Source organism: Pleurodeles waltl, chromosome 6 (assembly GCF_031143425.1).
Source record: "Pleurodeles waltl isolate 20211129_DDA chromosome 6, aPleWal1.hap1.20221129, whole genome shotgun sequence".
Classification (NCBI taxonomy): Eukaryota; Metazoa; Chordata; class Amphibia; order Caudata; family Salamandridae; genus Pleurodeles; species Pleurodeles waltl.
The window spans coordinates 543853042-543879009 of NC_090445.1; the positions used below are offsets into that span (position 1 = coordinate 543853042).

General features: G+C 43.7%; 1 protein-coding gene across 1 annotated transcript in view; it reads left to right on the forward strand.

The window, feature by feature from the left end:
- Positions 1 to 25587, forward strand: part of LOC138299966 (5' exonuclease Apollo-like) — a 40838-nt gene extending 15251 nt beyond the window's left edge. Inside the window, exons 3-5 of the mRNA XM_069238714.1 lie at positions 1648 to 1813; positions 7711 to 7893; positions 22425 to 25587. Coding sequence (XP_069094815.1) covers positions 1648 to 1813; positions 7711 to 7893; positions 22425 to 23194 — 1119 coding nt within the window. The 3' untranslated portion in view covers positions 23195 to 25587. The remainder of the gene's footprint in view (positions 1 to 1647; positions 1814 to 7710; positions 7894 to 22424) is intronic.
- The last annotated feature ends 381 nt before the right edge of the window (positions 25588 to 25968 follow it).

The window sequence follows — 25968 nt, forward strand, 5'->3', positions numbered from 1 at the left end:
GCAAGGATAAATAAGTCAGAGCTGATCAGAAATTAGGATGCCTGCTGGAAGAAAATACTGGAGAAGAAGGACTGCCATGCTGAACCCCTGGTCTGCACCTGAAAGACAGCACTTACAAGGACTGCACAAGCTGCACACTGTGGGCTTCACCATAAGAAGGTCTTTGCCCTGCTTCTGCAACTCCAGGAGTGATCTCCCTGTAGGCTACAAGTACAGAAGAGCTGGCCAGAGTCCCCTACATCAAGTCCTGCAAGAAGAGCACAGCGTTCACTGGCCATTTAAGGAATCTGACCAGTTGCATTCTGGCAAATGTAGTCCCAACTTCCAAGGAGCAAGTCAGGGCTTCTGGAAGAAGATCCAGAGGTTTGGAGCAACTTTGTAAAAAAGCTCCGTAAGGTGACCTGACCGTTAATGAGAGTCAAGGTGGCAACGTCAAACTGTGACCCAGCCTGAAGTTCAGGTTTGTTCCACTGAAGCTCAGGAGCTTTTTTCCATCCACAAGACTTCCAGAAGTTGACCGGTGCATCGCGCTGAGCCAAGCTGATTTTGTTGCATCACAAGCTTGTGTGAAGAGGAGCCTTGACTGATGATGAGAGAAAAAGCTCTAAAAAAGAGACAGTCAGAAGGTAAACTTTTGACCAAGGCATACCGCTGAGTGTTTCTGACTTGGGCTCTATCACGGTAGGCCTCAACGTTTGACTTTTTAGGCACTAGAAAGCATTTTTTATATTGAAACTTTAAAAATTCATATCTCCAGTTCCCTACATTGGATTTCTGTAATTTTCAGTGTCATTTTAAAGATAAAAATATTTACTATTGTTATAAATTTGTGTTGTATTTTTATTATGTGTTGCATTTTTCTCTTTACTTTTTGTTGATATTGGATGCTTTACATACCTGTCTCCTGAGTGAAGCCTAACTGTTCGTGGGCCAAGCTACCAAGGGTTGAGCAAGGATTTAATTATTGAGACCTTGACTGGACCTAGTGTGGTACTGTGGTCTGTTACTAAGTGTAGGTGCCTGCCTGCCCTTACTAATAATCCATTTTCCAACAGTTACGTTATAGATTCAGCAGAGTGGAAGTGGTAGCTGCCATTAGAAACTTAACATAGGGATTAATTTATGGGCCAGAGGCGTTGCATTAACAGTGACTTGAGGACATTGCCAAACTAGAGGCAAAATGTCTGATGTGCTTTGAGGAGGTAAAAGGCAGCATGTTTGTGGGGAATACAAGTAGAGGTGTGAATGGAAGTGAAGTTAAAAATTAAGTAATTAAGTAGGCAGAGTAATGGGAGTTGTGGTATCCTCCAAATGCACAGCATTTGATCTTCAATGGGCAGTTGGTCGCCAGTGCGCTACTAAAGTTTAGTTGCCACTGTAGGAAACATTGATTGGTTATCAAGCTGCTAGTTGACCTAAAAGTCTGATAAGATCCTACTTAGGTACCTCGCAGCTAAACGTCGGCCAAAATCCTCTACATCTTATTGATTACATAGCTAATGTGTATGGTATTAACATAATGAAGTCACGTTTTTTACAGTAAAATATCTAGTAATGGCATTAATAATTTTCGTTTGTCATTGTGCAAAATAAAATGCCCCACATTTCTTCGATAGATTTACAGGTATATACTATTTTCTATGTTAGGTGAATAAAAACTTGATACGTCCCCTTGAACTGAATGTGGGCCACAAAATTAATCTGGATGAACGTGGTGTGGTCACAATGACTGTTACATTAATCGATGCAAACCATTGTCCGGGGTCAGTCATGTTCCTGTTTGAAGGATACTTTGGCACAATTCTATACACAGGTATGTCACTGAAAGTTTTGAATATGTTACATTTGCTTAATTTGTTTTGCTGTGCTAATATATCAGATGTCTGAATCTGTCTGCTAAATACTTCTACTTTACACTGTGATTCATAACTGTTTCCTGGGTGCCATGCTGCCATCTGGAGAACTGTGAATTTCTGTATGTTGTCTCTGTAGAGTTAAATAGCCTTTTAAGCGACCATCCCCTTTACACTGAGTGGAGTTTAAATAGAGAGGCCAAAGTGGAGCATGGGCCTGATTCACAAAGGTAACTTACACTTTTGAGTAAGTTTACTACTTTTAGTTTTTCACAAACTGCACTTTGTTGTGACTTGCACTTTCATAATAAGTCCAGCTCAACATGTGGCCAACCACTGATAATGCAATATATTCTTCTCCCTTAGAAAACAATGGAGGTAGGGACTTAAAATAAAACCCCATATAAAATAATGTTAAATTAAGTTACATTATTAAAAATAAATAAATATAAACTAAAAAATATATAAATAGTATACATTTATTATTTAATTATAAAATATATAATAACTTTGTAAATAAAATGTAAATAAAATATTTAATAACAGTGTTCTGCCTCTGTTGGTGACTTCATTGATGGCATAGTACTTTGCTTTGACTGATGTCATGAGCTGCCTGGATGTTGCTCAGAGGGCCTTCAGTGTGAGGAGGTCCTCTGGAATTCTGTTTTTCTGCCATTTTCTTTTCTATCTGCGAATGGATCGTTTTTTGTCAGCAAGGTCTTTAGGATATCAGGATGCTAAAGACTTTGACTTGCAGGTGTCTTTTGAATTGGGGCGTGGGTGTTTATATAGGTTTCCAAAAAATAGTTGAAATTGTTAAGAAGGGTGTTAACATTAGTCGTAGAGTTGATGGGGTGAGAGATGAGTTCAGGCATTAGGTTATCTATGGAAAAGTCTTTGAAGGATCTGAAGGTTTGGACTTCTATTTTTGTTGAGCTTGGTTTGTTGGGATTACACTTAGCAGGGAGATAGGGATGGCAGAGTTGCCCGTCTTGTCCAAGGATATGGATGGTTTTATTGGAAGTCGAGAGCCAATGACCTTTGGAGTGTGTTGGTTATGTGACTTGCTGCACCATGTTGTGTGTATCCCTGAGGGTGAAGAGGTTGTGTCTTGTTTTTGCATTGTCTGAGTGGTTGAAGTCACCCAAGAGGGTGGTATGGGCATGTCAAATGGATAAGGTAGTGAGGAAATCTGAGAATTCATCCAAAGTCCTGGTTTTGCCCGTGAGGCCTGTAAATAAGATAGAAGGTGGTAGAGGTCTGTGTTGCAGAAATGAAGAAATAGCATGTCAGCGACTCCATGGAGTTGAGTGTTACTTGCTTGTCTAGAGTGCAGGGCCAGGACAACACATGGATGATGGCAAGACAGGCCTCCTCCCTTCTTATGTGTGCAGTGCACACAATGGATGTTCTAAATTGTGGGGAAAAGGATGTCTAGGATATTTGAAGATGTGAGGGTAAACCATGAATGTGAGATGGCATCAAGCTTGTCATAGGTAATGAGATCTGTGATGTGCAGAGCCTGGAGTACTACAGAACCAGCATTAATGAGCATGAGTTGGAATGTGAGTTCTGTAGTTTTAGAGTGTGTGGTAGTTAGTGGAAAATGTATGAGGCTCAATCTATGGGTTGTGCAAACACTATGGCCCTCATTATGAACATGGCGGTCCGGACCGCCACGCCGGCAGTGGCGGTCATTACCGCCAACGGCATGGCGGCCCAGACCTCCATATTCTGAACATAGTAGTGAACTGGCTGAAAAGCAGCCAGTTCAGTACCACCCACTGCCCGGACACAGTCCACCGCTGGGCAGACTGTGAGCACATTCGGCCCGGCGGTGGAGGCAGGACAGGCGGTGGGATTACGATCCCTATTCCACCAGGGAATCCCTGGCGGAAAGCATACGGGTGACAGGAATAATCATTCCTGTCACCTGTATGTGACATGCCTGGCCCCTACCCCATTCCCCAAACACATACCCACCCCCCCAAGCTCCTAGAACAGCCTCCCCACCCCTACTTACAGGTCCCCCCAAACCTCCACATCCACATTCACCCATTCATGGACATGCACACATGCATACATGCACTCAGACACACATTCCCCCCACAGACACCCATACACACCCCCATGCACTCACAAACTCGCACACACACACCCCTCCCCCCTTCCCTCTCAGACAGCACTTACCTTATCCGTTGCACTGCTCTGGGAAGGAACGGGCTCACTGGATGCTGCTCCGCCGCCATCACCACCTCTCCATACACCGCCACGCCTAAAACTGCTTCATAATAGGCGTGCCGGTGTAGCGAGTGACGTGGCAGTGAGGGTGGAGCAGTATCCACCCCCACCAATGACCACCAGCATCGTGCATGGCGGGCCTCATCGCGATCAATGGCAGTGAGTCTCCATGTGTCATTATGTGGCGGGATCCCGACCACCAACACTGGCGGTCTTTTGTTGACCGCCAGCCCACCATGTACATAATGAGGGCCTATGTGAGTGTCTTGGTTGTCTACATCTGGGTGTGATCATGGGGATTGGCAGTATGGGGGCGCTGGGTGAGGCACATGATTATAATCTTACATTTCTGGTTTTAATGGAAAAGGTCTTCTGGCTCAAAGCCCTTCAAGACCCTAGCAGGCCCAAATAAGCAATGCTCTTCTCTGTGTGTGCCCATAGCTGGGGACACATGGGCAATGTGATGTCCTGAAGAGTTGATTCAAGTAGGAAGAAGCTAGAAAGTGATGTCACTTTCTGTGCAGCTGGATGATGGGAACTGCAGTGATTTCATAACCAGTGCAGATGGAGGACGAGAAATACAGTGATGTCATTCCAGTGCAGATGGATGATGGCAAAAGGAGCTTTCTTTCTTGGTTTTGTCTTCTAAATACTCTTTTGGCAGGAAACCAATGATGTCACTTTCTGTGCATGTGGATGATTGGGCGATCCAGTGATGTCATTTCCTGTGCAGATGGAAGATAGGAAATGCAGTGATGTCACTTTCTTTGCAGATTGAAGACAGGAAAATAATCCAGATAAGAAGAGGTCTCTCAAAGTGGCACAAGATAAGAACATGTATTGATTTGCTGTGCATTGGGTTAGACCTGTTATCCTTGGTGTGGTCTTCCACCAAACGTTTTGCCTGCACCCTTCCTGTTTTCTGAATTTCGTTTTTGTTGCCACTGGGTCTCTGTGCACTTTACCCCTGCTAACCAGTACGAAAGTGCTTGTGCTCTTTCCTTTAAACATGGTCAAATTGCCTCAAATTGGCCCATTTAATTTACTTAAATGTATTTCACATACTCAAGGCCTGTAAATTAAATGCTACTAGCGGGCTTGCAACTCATTGTGCTACCCACTTAAGTAGCTCTTTAAAACATGTTTCGTAATGCAGTTTTAAACTGTCAATTAGACTTGGCAAAAAAAACGTTTTCCAGGTCTAAACCTTCCTTTTAAAAACATATGTCAGTCCTACAGTAGGCCCTAAAGAGCCCATAGGTCAGGGTACATGTAGGACGTGTTTTAAAATTTTACATGTCCTGATAGTGAAAAACTCCTAAATTCATTTTTTACTATTGTAAGACCTCCTACTCCCACTGGATAATATCTGGCTACCTTATTACATGTAATAAGTGCAAACATTTGATTGGGAGCAGATAAGAATGTCAAATGCATTATAATTTAAAATTCTCTTTAGATTTTAAGTCGCAATTCTAAAAGTGCCACAGTTAGAAAGTTGGCATTTTCTGGTCCTAACTATTTGGTGCCTGTGTCCTGGGTCACATGACTGTTAATAGCCTGGCACCTGGCCTTTGTATATTCCTCCCAGACAGTGAGACAAACAGAAACTAGGTTTTGATAGGATGGTCCATCCTGACAGTATAGGCGGGGCTGTTTCCTGCTCCACTTAGATTTCAAGGGCTGCCTCCCTCACAGCCACAAAGAGACCTGATACCAGTCTTTGGCCACCCCAGACTGCTTGCAGCCTTGACAGGGAAAGGAAGAACCTTCCTGAACAAAATGTGTGAATAGCCCGGATGTCACCCCTATTTCAAGGACTAGCACCAATTATAAATATTGGACCCCGTGAGCCACCCCTTCAGTACACTCCCGGCCCTGTGGACACTACAGAAGATGGGCTGCCTTGTTCCCCAGAGGACTGCTATGCTGCTTGAATCCTGCTTTGTTCTTCTGCAGCTACCAGAGGACTTCCCTGCTGCTTGAGGCCTGCCTTGTTCTACAGCCTTGCTCTCTGAAAAGGAAGAATGGACCTGCTCCCTTCATGCTAGGCTAACCCGAATGACTCCAAGGGTCAAGTGGCTGACCTCATGTTCTGAGCTACTGGGACACATCAAGCACCAGAGGCCTCCCTGAAACTGCCCAGTTGACCTGCTGCAATTGGACCTGCAACTGAACCTGCCTTAGCCCTACTAGAGTGAGCCCCTGATCCCCAAGAAGTGCCTCCCCAGGTCCTGGACTCTTGGCTAGAATATTAATACACTCCTCTGTGAGGAAAGGAGAAATCCTGAAGTTTTCAGCTCTTTGCAACCATGAACTGACTTATTTGTGCCAAGACTGTGCTGCCCACGATGACTGCCAACGTGAATCTCTGGTAAACTTGACTCTTTGTTATACAGCAACAACCTGCGAAGCCCGGCAACAAGAGATCCCCACTAAACATTACAGGAATAATAGCTTGTGGTGAGTTCCAACATTAAGACAGTCTGTGATGCCAGGCCTGCTCTTCCTGCGTCAAACTGCTGCAATGCTCTTCCTGCTCTTTGCAGCATCCTCCACCGCAAACTACACTCTTCACCTGTTCGCTCCGGATATTGAGAAGGTAACTTTTTCAGCAGAAATAACTTTGTCAATGTATCTAGCCCATGCTGTATCATATAGTCTAGCACGACCAGATGACCCTGAGTGGTGCTTTGTGCTTTTATGAGCAATATTTATCTAAAACTTTGAAATTCAATATCACCAGTTCTATTGATTGGACTTTTGTTGTTCTGGTATTATTTTATTTATTAAAATTTAGTATTTTCTGCTAAATTTTAGGTGTTATAATTTTATTACTGTTTGTGTGCTGCATAAATAACACATTGCCTCTAAGTTAAGTCTGACTTCTTTTATGCCAAGCTACCAGAGGGTTAATTAGTGACTGTTGTGGTTCACCTTGACAAGGATTGTAGTTGTTGAGTGAGAAGGGTTTTCACCCTCTCAAATAAATACCCAATTTCTTACACACTGCATGTCAATGCATTAACATATAACGGTATCTTATTACAATTTTGAGTTTTTGATATTGACTTGCAGCGGTATCGCCTCCAGAATATTTCCTACTATCATATTGTCAACGAAAGTGTAGATTTACTATTTTTATCCCGAGGAGTACTTACTTTGTAGATAGATATGGTGTGAGTATTATAGCCCTCTTCTCGTATGAGCATATCCAAAAGTTTGTCACTGCACGTCAAATGGGAATGTACTGTAAGAGTACAGGTCTCAGCATCCTGTGGCACATTCCTGCTCTAGATTAAGTTTATTGATAAAGTAAGTAGGAATTGATATTAGCAAATAACATATTCCTTTTTAAATACTTCTCTAACATTTATGCAGTACTCTGATATGCTAACGCCACACCTACTTACCTTGATGATATATATTGTTAGGGAAGCAGATGTGGAGGAATAATAAACCTACACTTGTATATATACTTACCATGGCGATATGGCAGTAGTCGATATTCTGTACCCGATATCCTTATAGGTCGATTTTTTTACCTCGATGTTCTGACACACAACCTGTATAAAATGCGCAGACCTTTAACAACCCTCCCATTTCTCTCCCACAGGTGATTTCCGTTATAGTCCTCAGATTTTCCAGGAACCTCCATTAAATCATAGAAAGACAATTGACGTTCTTTACTTGGACAACACAAACTGCAATCCCAACCAGATACTGCCTTCTCGCCAGCAAGCTACCGAGCAGATTAAAAACATCATTTCCAGTCACCCCATGCATGATGTTGTCATCGGTAAGCCTCTACTAGACATACATACATACATACCTTGTCAGGAAGGTGAACACAGACGTGCAAGAACACTAGTTAGGCTTATGTATGGTTTGGAAAAGTGCGAGTCTAAATTAAAATACCTTAGCATCCATAATTACAGCACCTGCTGAATATCCAATGATATCAAAAATATGTCATTGTTGAAAATGAATTGACTATAAATTGCAAAGCTAGGGACAATGACATTATACACAGAACAACTGCTGAAAAAATACTAAAGTGTTTGTAGCAATGGAATATGAGAACAGATGAAGCCCTCTAAAGTTAGGCCCACCTTGAGATCTGATATAGAGCCCCAGGCTCCCATCCTTTTTATAAAAAATAGGCACCTTTCAATTTCTATTCTATTAGGACTCAGCTCCACAATGCCACCATTACAAGGCAGATCTTTCTAACCCTCTTCTTCAGTGGATGAGCGTCTGCTGGGATGGAGGGCAACTCCCCATTTAAATGAGGCCTTCAGTCTTTTCTGATGTTCTGTTGTTAACCAGTATGTTAAGATTACATAGAGGATATACTGATATTGCCTAAACAGCTTCAATTTTCTAATGGTCGTTCTGCAATCATGGTAACTGTTCATACTTGTCTTAAAATGGTCCAAAACGGTCCATTTCTCACCTCTGCAGTGATTCCTTCAGCGCATGAGTTGGCAAGTGTCTTCATTTTTTATATCATTACTTTTCATAGTTCGCTGCATATCTTTATATCAGAGGTTCTCGAAATATTTAGCGTACATTCTGGATAGAAAGTGATTTGTCCTATTGCTATCGTCTTCCATCTGAACTTGGTATTGGAAACGCACTTATTGTGAAGGTCACACAGAACACATTGAAAACATTGCTTCCTATGGCTGTGTAGGATACCATCTCGGTTCATCCTCATAGGGGGGTTTCTTCCGTATTCGCTACAAAACCTTTAGCCAAACATCGCACCAAAAGGTCACTCTGACATTCTTCCTCCTGAGATTATGGTTCCTGCTGCTGCACTATCTTGATACAGTCATTTGGTCTTCGTGTCACGGTGCTTCACAGTTGTTACAATTATGGTTTTCAGATTTCCATTTTATTTGAAAATACCAGAAAACCCTCACCTAGAGAAAAGCCAGGCAGTTGTGCGAGAGGAAACAAAGCTCTGGCTGAGCCAATATGTCTTGCTGTTTTGAAAATGCGATGACATTCAAATTTTAGGGGATTTAAAAGCTACCATCGGCTCTTTCCTGATTTCGTCTGCTACTAGAGGCTCCATTTCGCCCTTTTCAGAAATACACCACCTCACGGCAGATGCAAGATGTACACACTGCCGAGATAGAGGGGCGTTAACTTATTGCATACTAGGTATGGTAAGTCAAGTACAGTATGTTAAGTAAGGTATAAGGGATATGGTAGGTATATATGTATGGTAGTAATGTTCTTAAGGCCAGGCATGTTAGAAAGGTAGGTAGGCATATTGTAGTTTTCTAGGTAGGGTAGGTGAGTAGGCATTGTAAGTAAGTGGGTATGGTATGTAATTTCAATCAGTGCGATAAATATGTTATTAGGTTAGGTATGGGAGGTAATTTAGGTATGATAGAGTAGGTAGGAAAGGAATGGTAGGTTAGATATGGCAGGTAAAGTAGGATATGTATGGTGGGTATATATGATAGGTAGGGTAGATCTATAGTTTTGCATGAAAATTATTTTTGACATGGTGTGAAAGGCATGTTAGGTCAGTAGTTATGAATGTAATAAGGCATCGTTCATAGGTTTCTTTGGTATGGCACCTACGTTTTATAGATTAGGTATGTTAGGGTGGGTACAATACATAAGTTAGATATTGCAGGCAGATATGGGGGTTATGGTAAGTGACATACGGTTAGATAGAGGAGGCGATGCATGGTAGGAGTGGGAGGTAGCTATGGTTGGTGTGGTAAATACATAGGTACATATGATAGTGAGAAAAGGTATGGTGGGTTAGGTATAGATATTGTAGGTAGGTATGACAGGTTGGTATATGTTAGGTATGGTAGATTAGGTATGATACGATTAGTATGGTAGGTTAGGTATGGTAGGTGTAAAAGGTATGATAGTTATAGTAGGTAAAGTAGGTTAGGTATGGTAGGAAGGGTATGGTAGGAATGGTAGGCAAGAATTGTAAGTATAATAGACAGCTAAGTATATACGGTAGTTCTGGTAGCTAGGTATGATAAGTATGGTATGTCAGGTATGGTATATTGATATGCCAGGTAAATGGCTCTGGTGCTACAAGTATGGTACATGGGTATGGTATATACTATAGATTGGATATGTTAGGTTTGCTACAGTACATAGGTTTGGTATAGAAGAGATGATAGATTAGTTATGGTCTAGCATATGTATGGTAGTTAGCCACTGTAGATAGGTATTATCGTTTTGGTAGCTAGGTACGTATGTTATGAGAGTAAAGCATGTTCTAGTCGTCTTGCTTACAAAACAGCATCGTTATTGAGAAGTGTTAGCGCGTCTGACCTTATTTGGTTTCTTAACTTTAATTTATAAGGGGACGCGTTAGAGGTTTGATGGACCTTTTGACTGTGCTTAGAGTAAATCCCACCATAGGACTCAATTTCAATAAAAATCTTCAACAATATCAAAAATCCTTGGTTGGTACCTGAGAACAAAAGACAAATTACATCAAAACAATAACATTTGATTATACCTCTCCTCAGTATGGATCAGCAAGCTGCGACCGTCTTCGTCAATTGGACATCTGTTTGGTCAGCATCAGCATCGGATCATGAAAGGGAACCATTTGTAAGCTAAGTCTAAGGATAAGTATTCAGCATCAGCAGTTTAAGCACTAAAGTTAAAGATAGAATTCTCTAATTAAAAGAATCAAATAAGAATGAGCCTGCCTCTTTGGCAGAAACTGAAAAATGGAATGAGCATGAAAGATGAGAATAATTTAAATGTGCAGTCGGGCTAGGTTAAAATCATCTAAAACACTTCCCACTTTGCCTTTGGTGTAGGAGGCTGGCCTGGCTTATAGTGGGTACCGGATGGTACTTACACCTTGTGCCAGGTCCAGTTATCCCTTAATAGTAGATTAGTAGTGTTCTAGCAGCTTCAGCTGATAGAGGTAGCTATAGCAGAGCAGCTTAGGCTGAACTAGGAGACATGCAAAGCTCCTACTATACCACTTATATCATAAAGCACTATATCATAAGAAACACAATACTCAGAGTTACTAAAAATAAAGGTACTCTATTTTAGTGACAATATGCCAAAAGTATCTCAGAGGATATACTCCCTAAGAGGTAAGTAAAATACACACAATATGCACACTAACAAAAATCAGGTAAGTAGATTGTAGAGTGCTGAGGGTCGCTGGGAGTGTAAGAAAACACTAAGGGTGTCCAAGATACCCCACCCCAAGACCCTGAAAAGTAGGAGTAAAGTTACCCTACTACCCCAGAAAGACAGTAAAGTTGAGATAGGGGATTCTGCAAAGACAACAGGGGCTGCCTCTGGGTGGAAGAAGCCAAAGATTCTGCAACAACGGAAGGTGCCAGGAACATCTCCTTTGGTCAGAAGATGTCCCACAGCGTGCTGGATGAAGCAGAGTTGTTTACATGCAGAAAGACTGCAAACAAGCCTCGCTAGCTGCAAGAGTCACAGTTGAAGATTATGGGTGCTGCCAGGGCCCAGGAAGGACCAGGAGGTTGCCCCTTGGGGGAGGAGACAGAGGGGACACTCAGCAACACAGAGAGCCCACGCAGAAGCAGGCAGCACCCACAGAAGAACTCGAACAGGCATTCAAGAAATCTGAGCATGGCGGTCATCTCAACACAGCAAAAGAGGGTCCCACGAAGCTGGAGGTCAACTCAGGGAGTTGGACAATGCAAGACAGAGTGCTGGGGACCTGGGCTGTGCTGTGCACGAAGGAAGTCTTGTAAAAGTGCACAGAAGCCCTAGCAGCTGCAGATCACGCAGGATTACTGTCTGGCGTGGGGAGGCAAGGACTTACCTCCACCAAATTTGGACAGAAGGACCACAGGACTGTCAGGATCACTTGGATCCAGCTCCTATGTTTCAGGGACCACGCTTGTCAAGATGAGAGGGGACCCAGAGGACCGGTGATGCAGAAGTTTGGTGCCTGCGTTAGTATGGGGAAGATTCAGTCGACCCACTGGAGATTTCTTCTTGGCTTCCAGTGCAGGGTGAAGGCAGACAGCCCTCAGAGCATGCACCACCAGGAACAGTCGAGAAAGCCGGCAGGATTAGGTGCTACAATGTTGCTGGTAGTCATCTTGCTACTTTGTTGCGGTTTTGCAGGCGTCCTGGAGCAGTCAGCAGTCGATCCTTGGCAGAAGTTGAAAAGAGAAGTGCAGAGGAACTCTGGTGAGCTCTTGAATTTGTTATCTCAATATAAACCCACAGGAGAGACCCTAAATAGCCCTCAGAGGAGGATTGGCTACCTAACCAGGTGAGAGCCTATCTGGAGGGGTCTCTGATGTCACCTGCTGGCTCTGGCCACTCAGAGGTCTCCATTGTGCCCTCACACCTCCGCATTCAAGATGGCAGAGGTCTGGGACACACTGGAGGAGCTCTGGGCACCACCCGTGGGGTGGTGATGGACAGGTGGTGGTCACTCCCCTTTCCTTTGTCCAGTTTTGCACCAGACCAGGGGCTGGGGGCTCCCTGAACCGGTGTAGACTGGCTTATGAAAGGAGGGCACCATCTGTGCCCTTCAAAGCATTTACAGAGGCTGGGGGAGGCTACACCTCCCCAGCCCTCAACACCTATTTCCAAAGGGAGAGGGTGTAACACCCTCTCTCAGAGGAAATCCTTTGATCTGCCTTCCTGGGACTGGGCTGCCCAGACCCCAGGAGGGCAGAAACCTGTCTGGGGGCTGGCAGCAGCGGTAGCTGCAGAGAAAACACCAGAGAGCTAGTTTGGCAGTACCCGGGGTCCATGCTGGAGCCCCGGCGATGCATGGGATTGGTACCCCAATACCAGATTTGGCTTGGGGGGACAATTCCATGATCTTAGACATGTTACATGGCAATGTTCGGAGTTACCATTGTGAAGCTACACATAGGTATTGACCTATATGTAGTTCACACGTGTAATGGTGTCCCGCACTCACAAAGTCTGGGGAAATTGCCCTGAACAATGTGGGGGAACCTCACACTTAGTAACTTTGCGCCTGACCTTCACTAAGTGAGGGTTAGACATATAGGTGACTTATAAGTTACTTAAGTGCAGTGTAAAATGGCTGTGAAATAACGTGGATGTTATTTCATTCAAGCTGCAGTGGCAGTCCTGTGTAAGAATTGTCTGAGCTCCCTATGGGTGGCAAAAGAAATGCTGCAGCCCATAGGGATCTCCTGGAACCCCAATACCTTGTGTACTTAGGTACCATATACTAGGGAATTATAAGGGTGTTCCAGTGTGCCAATCAGAATTGGTAAAAATAGTCACTAGCCTGCAGTGACAATTTTAAAAGCAGAGAGAGCGTAAACACTGAGGTTCTGGTTAGCAGATCCTCTGTGATACAGTTAGGCACCTCACAGGGAACACATATAGGTCACAAACGTATGAGCACTGGGGTCCTGGCTAGTAGAATCCCAGTGACACATATCAAACATACTGACAACATACGATTCCAATACAAGCACTGGGGCCCTGGCTAGCAGGATCCCAGTGAGACAGTAAAAACACCCTGACATATACTCACAAACAGACCAAAAGTGGGGGTAACAAGGCTAGAAAGAGGATACCTTCCTACAATTGGTCAATTAATTAGATTTAGTCCAGTAAAAGCAGAACTTCAAATCTAAGTTATAACTAAACTGTCTTTCACATGTCGATGATTGGCTCCTCTTCAACTGTTCCCATCGTTGGACTTGTCAGGTAACAATTTTGTATCTCCCTGTCCTTCAGTCAGTGAATCCATTGTTAGCTCCTGGGAACATTGCTTTCTCACACACTAAACTTTACATTGTATCAGTAACTATTACAAGATTTTCTAACAAGCAGTTCTCATGGTAAAAGAAAAACATTTACTAGCGTTCGGTCAACTCAGTGGAAAAGAACAATTCAGTCATTAATTTTCAAGCAAACATTTTCTCACAGCTTTATCTTAACAGTTCAGTTTAACATGAGGCTGTGCAACTAGGCCCAAGACCTCGCTAACTTAAGGCCTACAATTAATAGCAAATACATAATGCAAAATCAGCAATATAACATACTACTACAATAATCTAAACATGGGCACATCAATTCATTTTAATAAGCAATTAATAAGGACACTTCGTGATTAGTGCAGGCTACTCATGTAGACATATTTTCCAAGTTGTTCATTCTTTTCTATATTAAGTCAAAATTCTATACAGATTCAACATTCAGAATACGTGACTATTTATTAGTAAAAAGTCAGCGTTTACAGAAGCAAAAGCAGGAACTGTCATATTTATTACAAAAATACAGCATTTCAGCTGAAAGAGGGTCTTTGTAGGTCCAGGTCTGTATCAGTACTCTTTTTCATGGAATACTTATGCCCATATTTGTACTTTTTTAGCACTGCATTTGTGCCACTTTTTGACGCAAAAGTGGCATAAACTTACAAAATACAAACGTATTTTGTAAGTTTGTGCCGCTTTTGCATGAAAAAGCGTCGCAAATGCGGCGCTAAAAAAGTACCAATATGGGCCTTAATGTGGCAAGAAGGAAGGGGTGTCCAGCGTGAATGTTTCGAAGATCATACATAATTTTGTTGCGTGAAAATTGACAAATATGCTTTAGAGTCTGTGGTGGCCTAAAAGAAAGCTGCAGGCCACCCACTATTAGCCAAATGTTTGCAAGGGTGAGATGGGAGGAATGTTCGAGTGGTTATACTCGAAATACAACTTTGTCTAACGGCTAAAGACGGTGAACATTGTCCAAAAATAAATATCGTAAAAGTTGGAGCCTCAGTTAAGCTATTTTTACCAGTACACATGTGTGTGCATTTTTATCATCCTTTCACATCTGCAGTGTTTTTTCATACGCTCAGGGAACAACACTTGACCAATATTATACAAGTTCATAAAGTTGGTGCTATTACATTGATTGCTGTTAAAACATGCTTTATTACAAAAATGTGGTAAATCGTTGTGGGGCTAAGATTTTCATCACTTCACACAATGTGGCGCCATGTCTGGTCAACTTGTACATTTCAATGTAGTGCCATTAAATTAGAGACAGTGCTTAATTTGTGAAAAGAAAATGTCAGGGACCTAAGGGTGTCTCAGTTGGCTACGACAGATCAACCTCTGAATTTGTTCCTACTAGCGCTATCAAACGCCCGTAACTTCAGTGCTAACTGTCATTCTCCTGTGTGACAATTTGGACTAGTCCAGGCCATCCAAAGCGGTAAGAACGGCATAGACACATTGGTATTGTTAATTTGTATGTATATTGAATTGTTAAACTCTCCACTGATATGATCACCTCATAAATAAACTAACAGCGCCACCATGTGGTAGATTATCATAAGTGCTGAGTTTGAGAATTAGGCGGTTATTTCGAACATGGCGGTTCGGCCCGCCATGCCGACAGTGGCAGCTAAAGCCGCCAGCCAGCATGGCGGGCCGAACCGCCATATAAAGAACAGGGCTACTGCCGCCAGCGGCAGCCGTCACCCACCACAATGCTCCCGCCGCCAGAGGAAACACCATCCACCAGGGTAGCTGCGCTACCATGGGGATAATGTTTCAAATGCCGCCAGCCTCTTCCTGGAAAGGCTGGCCGAGGGGGTGCCCCGGGGCACCCCTGGGGGCCCCTGCACTGTCCATGCACTTTGCATGGGCAGTGCAGGGGCCCCCGTGCAAGCACCCGTCACTCATGTCACTGCCCAATTTACAGGCAGTGACATGCGCAATAGGTGCTGCTGCACCCGCCGCACAACAACATTGGAGCCGCCCTCAACGTTGCGGCCGTGTTCCCCGCCCACCGGCCTTGTGGGGAGATCATTACACGGCCGGCGGGTTTTCCAGGAGGCTGGCGGTCGATGGAAAGACCGCCAGCCTGAACACGGTGGGAATTCCCACTGTGTTAGAAATGAGGGCCCAAGTGCCAGAGCTGAGCAGCAAACACCGTATCCAATTGTTACAATAAATGCTCTAAAATACATTTTCACATATTTTCCTGTGTTTAATCTTGAGTACTCTAAATTACAACAAAAGGGTAGATCTGAATCTATGATTTCCTTGGTAATCTGAATAGTCATGGTTGAGGATGCAAAACCCACCTGGTACCCTGGTGTGTTTAGGGGTTCAGACAGGACACTGTGAGCTAGCTAGGAGCTCTAGCAACATATCCTGATGGTACACGTGGACTGAGTTCCTATACTTTGACATTTATGTTGGCCAGATATACAGTCCAACTCGAGCTGAAGTCCAGTTAACATTTCGGTTAACTGTGGACATGCAGTCACAACATATTAGGCGCAACAGGGACTCCCCCTCGGGGGTGAAAGCTTCTTTGCTGGTAAAAGCCCATGAAGCATATAAATGTGAAGTATTCTATTCAATTCCTGTAGTAGACGTAAACACACAAGCACTTAATACGTTCACTGAAGTTGCAGCACCTACTCCATACTGACCATATCAACATTTATAAATACCATTAACATATCAGGAACATCACAATTGGTACCAAGGCGCCCTGCCACATTCATTAGAAAACTCAAGACTGGGTCCCCTCAGTAATGATGGGGCGACATGGCCAGTACTAGCCGGTTCTACACCATTACTAGTCGGTTGTACACCATATCCCTTATACAACAATCCGGTAAGATTATATAGACATTTGGCACAATTATTTATGCGAAGAATAATAAATGCCCCATCTAAGGGCTGTTCAAGCTATCCAGCCACAGTTAGCTGTGCCTGCAATCAGTCCTGTCACTAGTAATGCAATCATGGGTAAGGTTCCCACCAAATGGGAAGAGATTCTGTTTTGGATTGTGCAAAAAACAAATCAGATTGAGGCAGTGTTTCCCCTTGCAAGACCCCAAGACAAACACAGGATTCTTACTATGTGCCTTTCTCTTGGTATTGTTCCCCTGTTGAAGATTGTGCCACCTGGGTTCACCGTCTTTGCTGCCGTATACACCATAACTCATGATACACCATAAATAGCTGTTTTGTCAGAGGTGCTAAAACAAATTCAAAATGAGTAGGGTCTGCCCCTGCCCTAGACTTGGGGATTAAATTAATTGGCAATTTCCCCGCTGCTTCCTTAATTATATTAATTAATATTAAAGGGGAGGCAGCGGCACTGGCACTACGTCAACGACTCGCCCAAGTTTCCTGTACAAGATCAGGAACATGAGTTGCCAAAAATTATTGAGGACACCTTTACATCTATAGGTCAAGATAATGTGGGAGCGAAGTCTAATAAGCCACAGCTTGAAAGGAAATCAGACCAAGAAGTTTCCAAACAGGCACCAGTGTGCATATAGATAGAAGAAAAACATGGAGTGGATCACCGCAACCGAAGCCCATTGACAAACATTATAACTTGCGCCACTGTGACACATTCAAAAAGTCTGATAGGTATTCATATACTGATAGTCGTCCTTCTCGTTCCTCTAAGGACAAACCAGACATATTCTCTGACAGAGCAGGACGATTCGAGTGCAGGCATGAAGATTATGTGAAGCCGAAAACGGACTTACAACACTCTTCTGACATCATCATAAAAAAAGGAAGAGAAACTTCTACAACAATATCCCCAATCAAAAAGAAGAAAGTGGCAGGTATTACTGTTAAATATGCCACGCATACTGAGAACACTCCTTCTGAACAAGATGTGGGCACTGACACCTCTAGGCAGTGCAGCAATGTTCACAATAGTTTGCCGGAATCTTCAAGAGTTTCTAGTTTCATGAGCAACTAGTAAATTTGTACAAGTTAAAACACCACTAGCCCCGTCACCAGCACATGAACAGAACAAACACCTCACTGCCAGACATCACCCCCACATCCATGTGCACATCCCCTGTGTCCTCTCCGACTGTGTCTGTGCCCCCTCCTCCCAAAGTACACAAATGCAAGCACTCAGACACCCAACAGCCATCCACTTCACAACAGCATCCAGCCCATGCACCTGCACCCAAACACAGCAGACTGACACCTCCTACAACCACTCCCTCTTCCTCCACTCCCAAACCTTCTCTCTCTGCCCACCCCAATGTCCCTAAGAAGCTTTTCCTCTCCACCACTGACCCCTTCCCTACCCCTACCCCCCATCCTTTAAATCAGGCCAGGGCAGTCAAAACCCAGGCAAGCACCTCAGCCATCCAGTCTACGGGCAGAGTAGTGTTCCCAGCAATTCCAGGTGGGAAAGGATCCCAGCCACCAGCCAGCCAGACGGAAAGGGTGCCTGCTCCAAGTGCTGCAGGAAGGAAGGGCAAGGAGCCAGGCCCAAGTGCTGCAGGAAGGAAGGGCAAGGAGCCAGCCCCAGGTGATGCAGGAAGGAAGGGCAAGGAGCCAGCTCCCGGTCATGCAGTAAGAAAGGGCAAGGAGCCAGCCCCAAGTGCTGCAGGAAGGGAGGGCAAGGAGCCAGCCCCAGGTGCTGCAGGAAGGAAGGGCAAGGGGCCTGCACCAGTAGGCAGGAAGAACAAGGGGCCTGGGGCTGGGACTCAGTCAGAGACCCCACCACCAACCATGGTGCTGCAGCCATCCGAGGCTGCAGGGGATGGGCAGGAGCTACCCCCACGACCCCCACTAGCAGCTCAAACAGCAGCACTGCCACCACCAGCAGTGGGCAGCTGCCCAAGGCTGCAGGGGATGGGCTGGAGCTTCCCCCCACAACGACCACCACCAGCTCCACCAACAGCACCACCACCAGCACTACCACCGGCAGCAGCAGCATTGCCACCACTAGCAGTGGGCAGCCGGCCGAGGCTGCAGGGGATGGCCTGGAGCCTCCCCCTACCACCAGCAGCAACAGCACCACTGCCACCACTGAGCAGCCGTCACCGCCGGCGGACATTCTATAGACCAGCGTCAGTGGGCTGTTGTGCGGCCCTGGTGGAGATGCCATCCACTCACGCCATCCTCCCCAGGATGAAGATCACAGGGCACGATGCCCCCACCAGAACCAGTGGAGATGCCAACCACTCACCCCGTCCTCCCCAGGAAGCTTATCACTGGGCACAATGACCCCTCCAGAACCAGTGGGCAAGTCACCCATTTGAGAGACTGTGGCCTTGCACTCCCCAGTACAAAGCACAGGGCACGATGCCCCCTCTAGTGCCCGTGGGCAAGACACCCACTTGAGAGACTGTGGCCTTGCACTGCCCAGGACAAAGCACAGGGCACGATGCTCCTTCCTATGCCACTGGGCAAGTCACCCACTTGAGAGACTGTGGCCTTGCACTCCCCAGGACAAGGAGCAATGGGCATGTTGCCCCCTCCAGGACCAGTGATGTTTTTTCATCTGCCAGCTGAGGTGCCCCCCCGTTCCCCACCCTCTTGAGGTGCCTGCCTATTTTCCAAATGATGCCCCTGCAGTGTTCTCTGCGTGTTGGTGCAGGGGTGAAGTGGGGCCTTGGACTTTTTGATGTGGCCCCTTGGTCCACGGACATTGAGGACTGGACAGTGTCCCTACATTTGTAAATATGTATATACTTTTTGATTTGGATACACGTATTGCTACTGTTGTATTTTATTACACTCTTTTTAATCTATAGTAGTTGTCCTTGCATTATTCCTGAGGGGTACGGTGTGTATATGTTATGTTACTGCAGCTGTATGTGTGTATGGACTATGGTGTTGGGGGTGCTGGTTTTGCGTGTGTGTGTGTCACTCTGTTTTTCCTCCCCCTCCCCCCTGTGTGCAAGGTGGCTGTACTCACCGCGGTCGGCTTCGCCTTTGTTGGTGTTCATAGTGGAGCACCACATAGAAGATAATTGGGAAGATATGCAGCTCGGGCTCCACGGCGGGGTGGTTCTTCCCTAAGCCTCCACAGGTGAGTTGTTTCCCTTCTGTGCAGTGTTTCCACCAGGCTTTTAAAAAGGTGGCAGATTGCACTGTCTTAATACAGTGGGTGGAACATTGTCTTCCGCCTTGCTGGAGGCGGTTACCGCCGTGGTGCCTATTGCCTTCACCCTGGCAGTCGGTGTGTTAAAGTGTTCGTCTGTCTGAGCTGTTACCGCCATGGTCATAATTTTGTGATATTGAGTGCCAACCTGCTTGCGGTATTACCGCCACTTTATCACCAACCGCCAGGGTTGTTATGAGGGCCTATGTGTTTTATTTTTTTACGGCTTTCTTCAAGGCTCTGATCGCCAATCAGGAGAAATGCATCCATCCATCTGCAGCCCCTGTTACCCATAGGGTGCAAACCATTTACCTAACAGCAAGCCACATCCTTCCCTTAAAGTGGCAACTAGGTTATCAAAACTACTGTTTTTGATATCCGAGATAGCTTGTTTTAAGCACCATAGTATCACATTCTGGCCATCCTGGTGGTATTGACTATTGTACATATAATACAGTTGACCATACGGTTCTGCTAAATAGGATGCAAGCCTTCATGGCAGGAACAGGCCTGACACAAAGAGGCAGATTTATTAACACCCTCTGCGAGCACAAAGTCAGATTTATTAATAAAAAAACAGCTCAAAGTATTGATCTGGTATGTACTTTCCAGGGGAAATGGTTATTTGTGCAGAAATGCAGCCTGTAAAGTAACACAAATACCACTTTGTACTCGTCTGTGCTTCTTAACAATGGGGTGGGGTGGAATCCCAATGGTGGTACATGGGTGTTCCCAAGCTATCACCCATAGCCTTTGATGCTTAACCCTGTTTACTGGCAGTGGTCGGCAGTGCTTTGAGCTTAAAAATAACACTTTTGAGATAGATGTTAAGTTGGAGAAATCCTTAAATTTCCCCAAACTTTCCCAAATTGCATGGGTGCTGCACTGTATAGCACAAATCAAATGTTTAGGCATAGTACTTTGTGCTGGAAGGGTAACCTTAAATCTGATACTTTAGGCAATTTCATGGGTGAAGGCTGCTGTAAAACACCCTGTTTGTTCCCATCTGTTTCAAAATGTCAACCACGGAGAAAGCCTGGAATCCCTCTTGATTTGGACTAGCTCACTTAACCAGCTCAGTAATATTCGACTGCAGGATTTCACTTCCTGGCAGGCGGGGTTGGGGGGAACAAAAATAAAAATATATATATATATTTTTGAAAACTTACCTTCTCCACACCGCTGCACAAATGCTCTCTGCCACACTGCAGGCACAAGCTCCCAGCCTGCCCTGCGGCCAACCATGACGCTACTTAAAGCAGTTTTTTGATTAGCTGAGCGCACTGACTGGTTACTCCAACGCAGACTGGGAGCCAGGGCTTGCTCTCTCCAACCCTTCAACACAGTGCAGGACTGGAGAGAGCACAGTGTGCATGTGTGTTTGGCCAGCCTGAGACAGCCAGCCAAACATGCATGCACACTGAGGGGAGTGCTCTGTGCACTCTCCTCAGTGCCCGTCACCTGCATGGCCCCGTCCCTTTAAAAATAAAACAATAATAAACATCATTTTCTTTGTAAAGGTTTGCAGCAGCAGCTGCTGGTGGGGGGAGGGGCGATGCTCCTCTGCCATAGTGGAGGATGAGGCCCTGCCCTGATTTTAAAGTTCATCAATGGTGACTGTTGAGAACAGAACTTAAATGCTATAACAAGCTTCCTTCTGATGTTTCACTTATTGCATATTAAGAGAAAATGTTCATTTCATTTGCGAATATTATTTGTCTCTCTCTTTGACACCACAGGCATAGTTCCATGCTCTGCAATACATTGCTCTGAATAGTAAAATAGCATTAAAACGTGAATGTTTAATATGTAATTACCAAAGCTATGAAATGATATACCAGAAAAAATGTCATGTCATGTCATTTTAGAAAAGTTGTTCTGCAGTTGTTTTGGTTAATTGCCACTCTGGGTCTGGCTTGGGCATGCGTGGAGGGAGGGAGGTGACACCACATCCGAGGAGGATTATGGACAAAGCCCTGCACTGAAGCCATGGAATAGTTCGCTGCTAGGGCTGGGGATAATTTACCTTGCCCTGGAAGCAGAGGGATTGCGCATTCTTTTCCATCAAGTCTGCGTTTTTTTTGTTACACCAGAAATTCTTTTAAAGAAATTAGAAACTAAAGATTTCTAAAAATACATCTGGGATACACATGTTAATACGATATGGGTAGGAAACCTTTCACATGTATTGACTTCAATCAATCCTTTACTAAAAGATCAAATCCCACAAAGCTTTAGGTTATTTGTGAAGTCAGCGCTTGTGCGTGTTAGTGATCCTTGAGCTTGCAATAAACCTCAGTGTCTATAGGAATCCTAAATTGTGATCGAGTTACATTTTAGGGGTTTATTGTTACTCATGCAACAAGACTGTTCTAAATTGCTAATTAGGTACAAACCACCTTTACATTTCTAACTCTTTCTCTTGCTATTTTTTGTCCTTTTCAGGTCTTTATACCATAGGAAAAGAGGCATTAATGGTTGAATTGGCATTGGAGTTTAAAACCTGGATTGTTGTTAGCCCCGATAGACTTGAATTGCTGAAACTCCTGGAGCTAGAAGATGTTTTCACACTTGAGAAAGGAGCAGGTAGAATCCGTGTGGTGCAGCACTCAGATGTAAACTACGCAAATATGAAGCACTTGAATCGAATTCGTCCAACAATTGCAGTTCTGCCCACCAGTAGGCCGGAAATGAAATGGCATAAGGAAAATAATGTGTATGTCATTCCATACTCTGACCATTCATCTTATCAGGAGCTTTCCGAATTTGTAGACATACTGAGACCATTCTCAATAGAATATTTGGTCAAGAACGAATTGTGTGAGGGGTACTTTGGGGATTATGTGAACCCCCTTAACAAGCCATTGTTAAAGGTCAACATTCCCATAATGGTTCATAGGTTTATGAACAGTTCAGTATGGTGTGAACCCTATAGTTCGAGGAAGGCTGCTCAGCACCCAACAGTTCGATCATTTCATCATATTCCCAAGGGTTTTGTTTTTGAAAATCCTGAGGAAAACACGCAGAATATGGAAGACTTCTGCAAGAAGGAACAACATTTTTGTGTAAATTCACACTTACGGCTCACAAGAATGAGTCCAAAGAGGCCAAAGCCATTTCACAAGAAGAAAAAAGAATGTGTAAAAAAGGGTTACAGTATAATACCAAAATGCAATCACCATACAATGAAATGGTACATGAAGGCAATTTATTAATAGCTCAAAGCACAATACTGTTTTAGTTCGCCTAGAGATATCACGTTTCAATAGCTCTCAAGCATCTCTTCTTCAAAAGATATAAGTGTGAGAATTAGATACTTCACCTTTCTCACCTCGGAAGAAACAAACTTTCGCAACTATAAGTTGTCAAGGTACTAATGAGAAAGAGAGTTGTTATAGAGTTTGGCAGAAATCCTGACCACCATATTTGGACTATGAAGAGTTTTACACTATAAATAGATTAGGCATGTGTTTGCACTCTAAATAGACCATACAAGACAGCTACCAATTTTTGGAGAGAAGAAATATGAATGACCCATTTTGAGGTACCATTAAGAGAAAACGTGTATTTTGTGCATTGTAGCGATGGACGTCATAATTTGTATCTCCCTTCGAGGCGTACTTTATGAGATGTGTACTGAATAGAAGTAAATATGGGTGTTACTTATGAACATTTCATGGTTTACATGGTTCTACTCAAGTAAGATGGGTGTACTTAGATGTTTTAAAGCACAGAGTTGATTCTTGGAGCACTCGGCATAAGTCCCTGTGTGAAGAAAATTTCATTGTCCCAATCTGCATTTGTTGGCTGTGGTTTGACATCAAAGACCTGATATAAACAAAAGCAGACAAGGCACCCAGCATATTCCTGAAGTCGCCTGATAAGTATCATTAGAGGTGAAAGGTTAAAAGCTAATTTCTGATTTATGTCACAGGTGCATCAGGAGTTATTATTTAACAATAACCAAGGTGGAGTCTGTGTCTTTTGGAGGCCTGAACACATGCTGCAGCGTTCCAGGACATAGGGCTTGATTACGACCTTGGCAGACGGGATACTCCGTCACAAACGTGAACGATATCCAGTCCTCTGTTTTACATGGTCCATTATATTCTATGGAACTTGTAAAAAGGTGGGTGGGATATATGTCACGTTTGTGATGGAGTATCCCATCCGTCAAGGTCATAATCAGCCCATACTGTTGTTCTTCATTTAATTGGACCTGTTGTGAGGCCTCTGTAGTGATGAGCGCATACTAAATGACTGAGATAGAACACTATTGTTATTATGATAAATATTTATAGCAGGTCCGCCAATGGAGGAACATATGAACATTAAAAATACCAAAATATGTTACTGAGAGAGCGTAGCTTAAATATATATATATATTTGAAATGCTCATATATATATACAACACAATACTAATAATGTATTAATAAAACGTGGAGAAATATTCATTTGTGTAAACTAATGTTAACTAGAAAAATAATCTTTTATAAATGTTTGCATCATTACGCTTAAAACCGCATCCATTAGAACTCGTACATCTTAAGTTAGCATGAGTCGCGAATTAGCAGTGAAGCTCTCATATTAAAGCTTATTTTTCTGTTTCTCCAGTGTGCTGATTTGCAAAAGACCATGACCCTAGCGATTGTTCTTTTCTTTATTTAGTTGTAACATGTTGAAAATCTCCCATCCGCATGCTAGTAGCTTTATTATGAATTTTATAGGCTTTGCAACAAACATGGACACTTTCAAGGACAATAAAGCGAGGAGAAGAGAACTCCTGACCCAAGATGTGTGCCAAGATGGTGAAGTAACCCCAGATATGCCACCTACGAAAAACGTCAATTATGGAGACCAATTAGGAATTAAGAAAATATCACGAAATGACAAATGCATCACTTATGTATAATTTGATTGGTTACCGATAGTGGGGTGTAGTGACTGACCAATAGAATATTGGGGGAAGGTATCCTCAAAAAGGGATAAAAACCCATGACACAGGAGACTCGAGAGTCCTAGGTAGGGAATGATATCGATTGCATCCAGAAACTTTGTCACTCTGTTTGGTGACTTGAGACTTAATGAACCATCCTTGCCCATAGACTGCCCCATTGCACTTTTCCCCCTTAAGGGGAAAGTGTCCCTTGCCTTTAACTCAGATAGACTGACGGTGATTCTACTGATGTCCTGAAGACGAAGACTAATCCTGAATGCTGACTTATTTCGAGGAGGGTAACTATCACTAATGAAATCTTTTGCCTTTTCTTTCTAGGTACCAACTGCTGTATGTTTATATTAGATAACATAGTTAGATGTTTTCCAAATTGATGTTCTAAATTGTTTTGCATGAAGCCCAACAGGCTAATGCCAATTTGAGGTTAGACGAGGTATTCATTTGACTGACGGAACTGACGTGACTGACTCAAAGCTATGCTGAACTGATATTGTATGAATTGTTACGAGCTATGATATATTCTTTGCTAACGTATCTATCCTATGATTCTGATCATCGCATTGTTGAAAGCTTATTGTAGTTGCCATTTTGTGATTATGCTCTTATATTACTTGGTTTTGATACTAATACGTTTATTATTAGATTGTAATCAATAGGGAATAAATTCACAAAAATCTTCCTTCAAGGTGTGGTTATTTGAGTCTGGAAACTATTGATTGCGCCGAAGGTTTATTAATGGTTAGTGTGACATGTATTCTGATGCTAATTCTTATTGATTAATGTCTGGTAATCTCGTCTTACGGAGACTCACCACTGGGTCCAAAGGTTCATCGACCTAATACGAGTCCTGATGTGTATAAATTAACATAGACGGACGCGTTAGCAGTTCTGGTAGCAGAGCGACGGTTTGGCCCTTGGGGGCCCTAGGACGGAGTTTTTATTGTTAATTTTGTTTTCTGTGATAATGAAATTTGGCACAACGATGAGTGGCTAGGTTCACCCTGGGCTTTCCCGGGATCTCAGAGCCTGTCT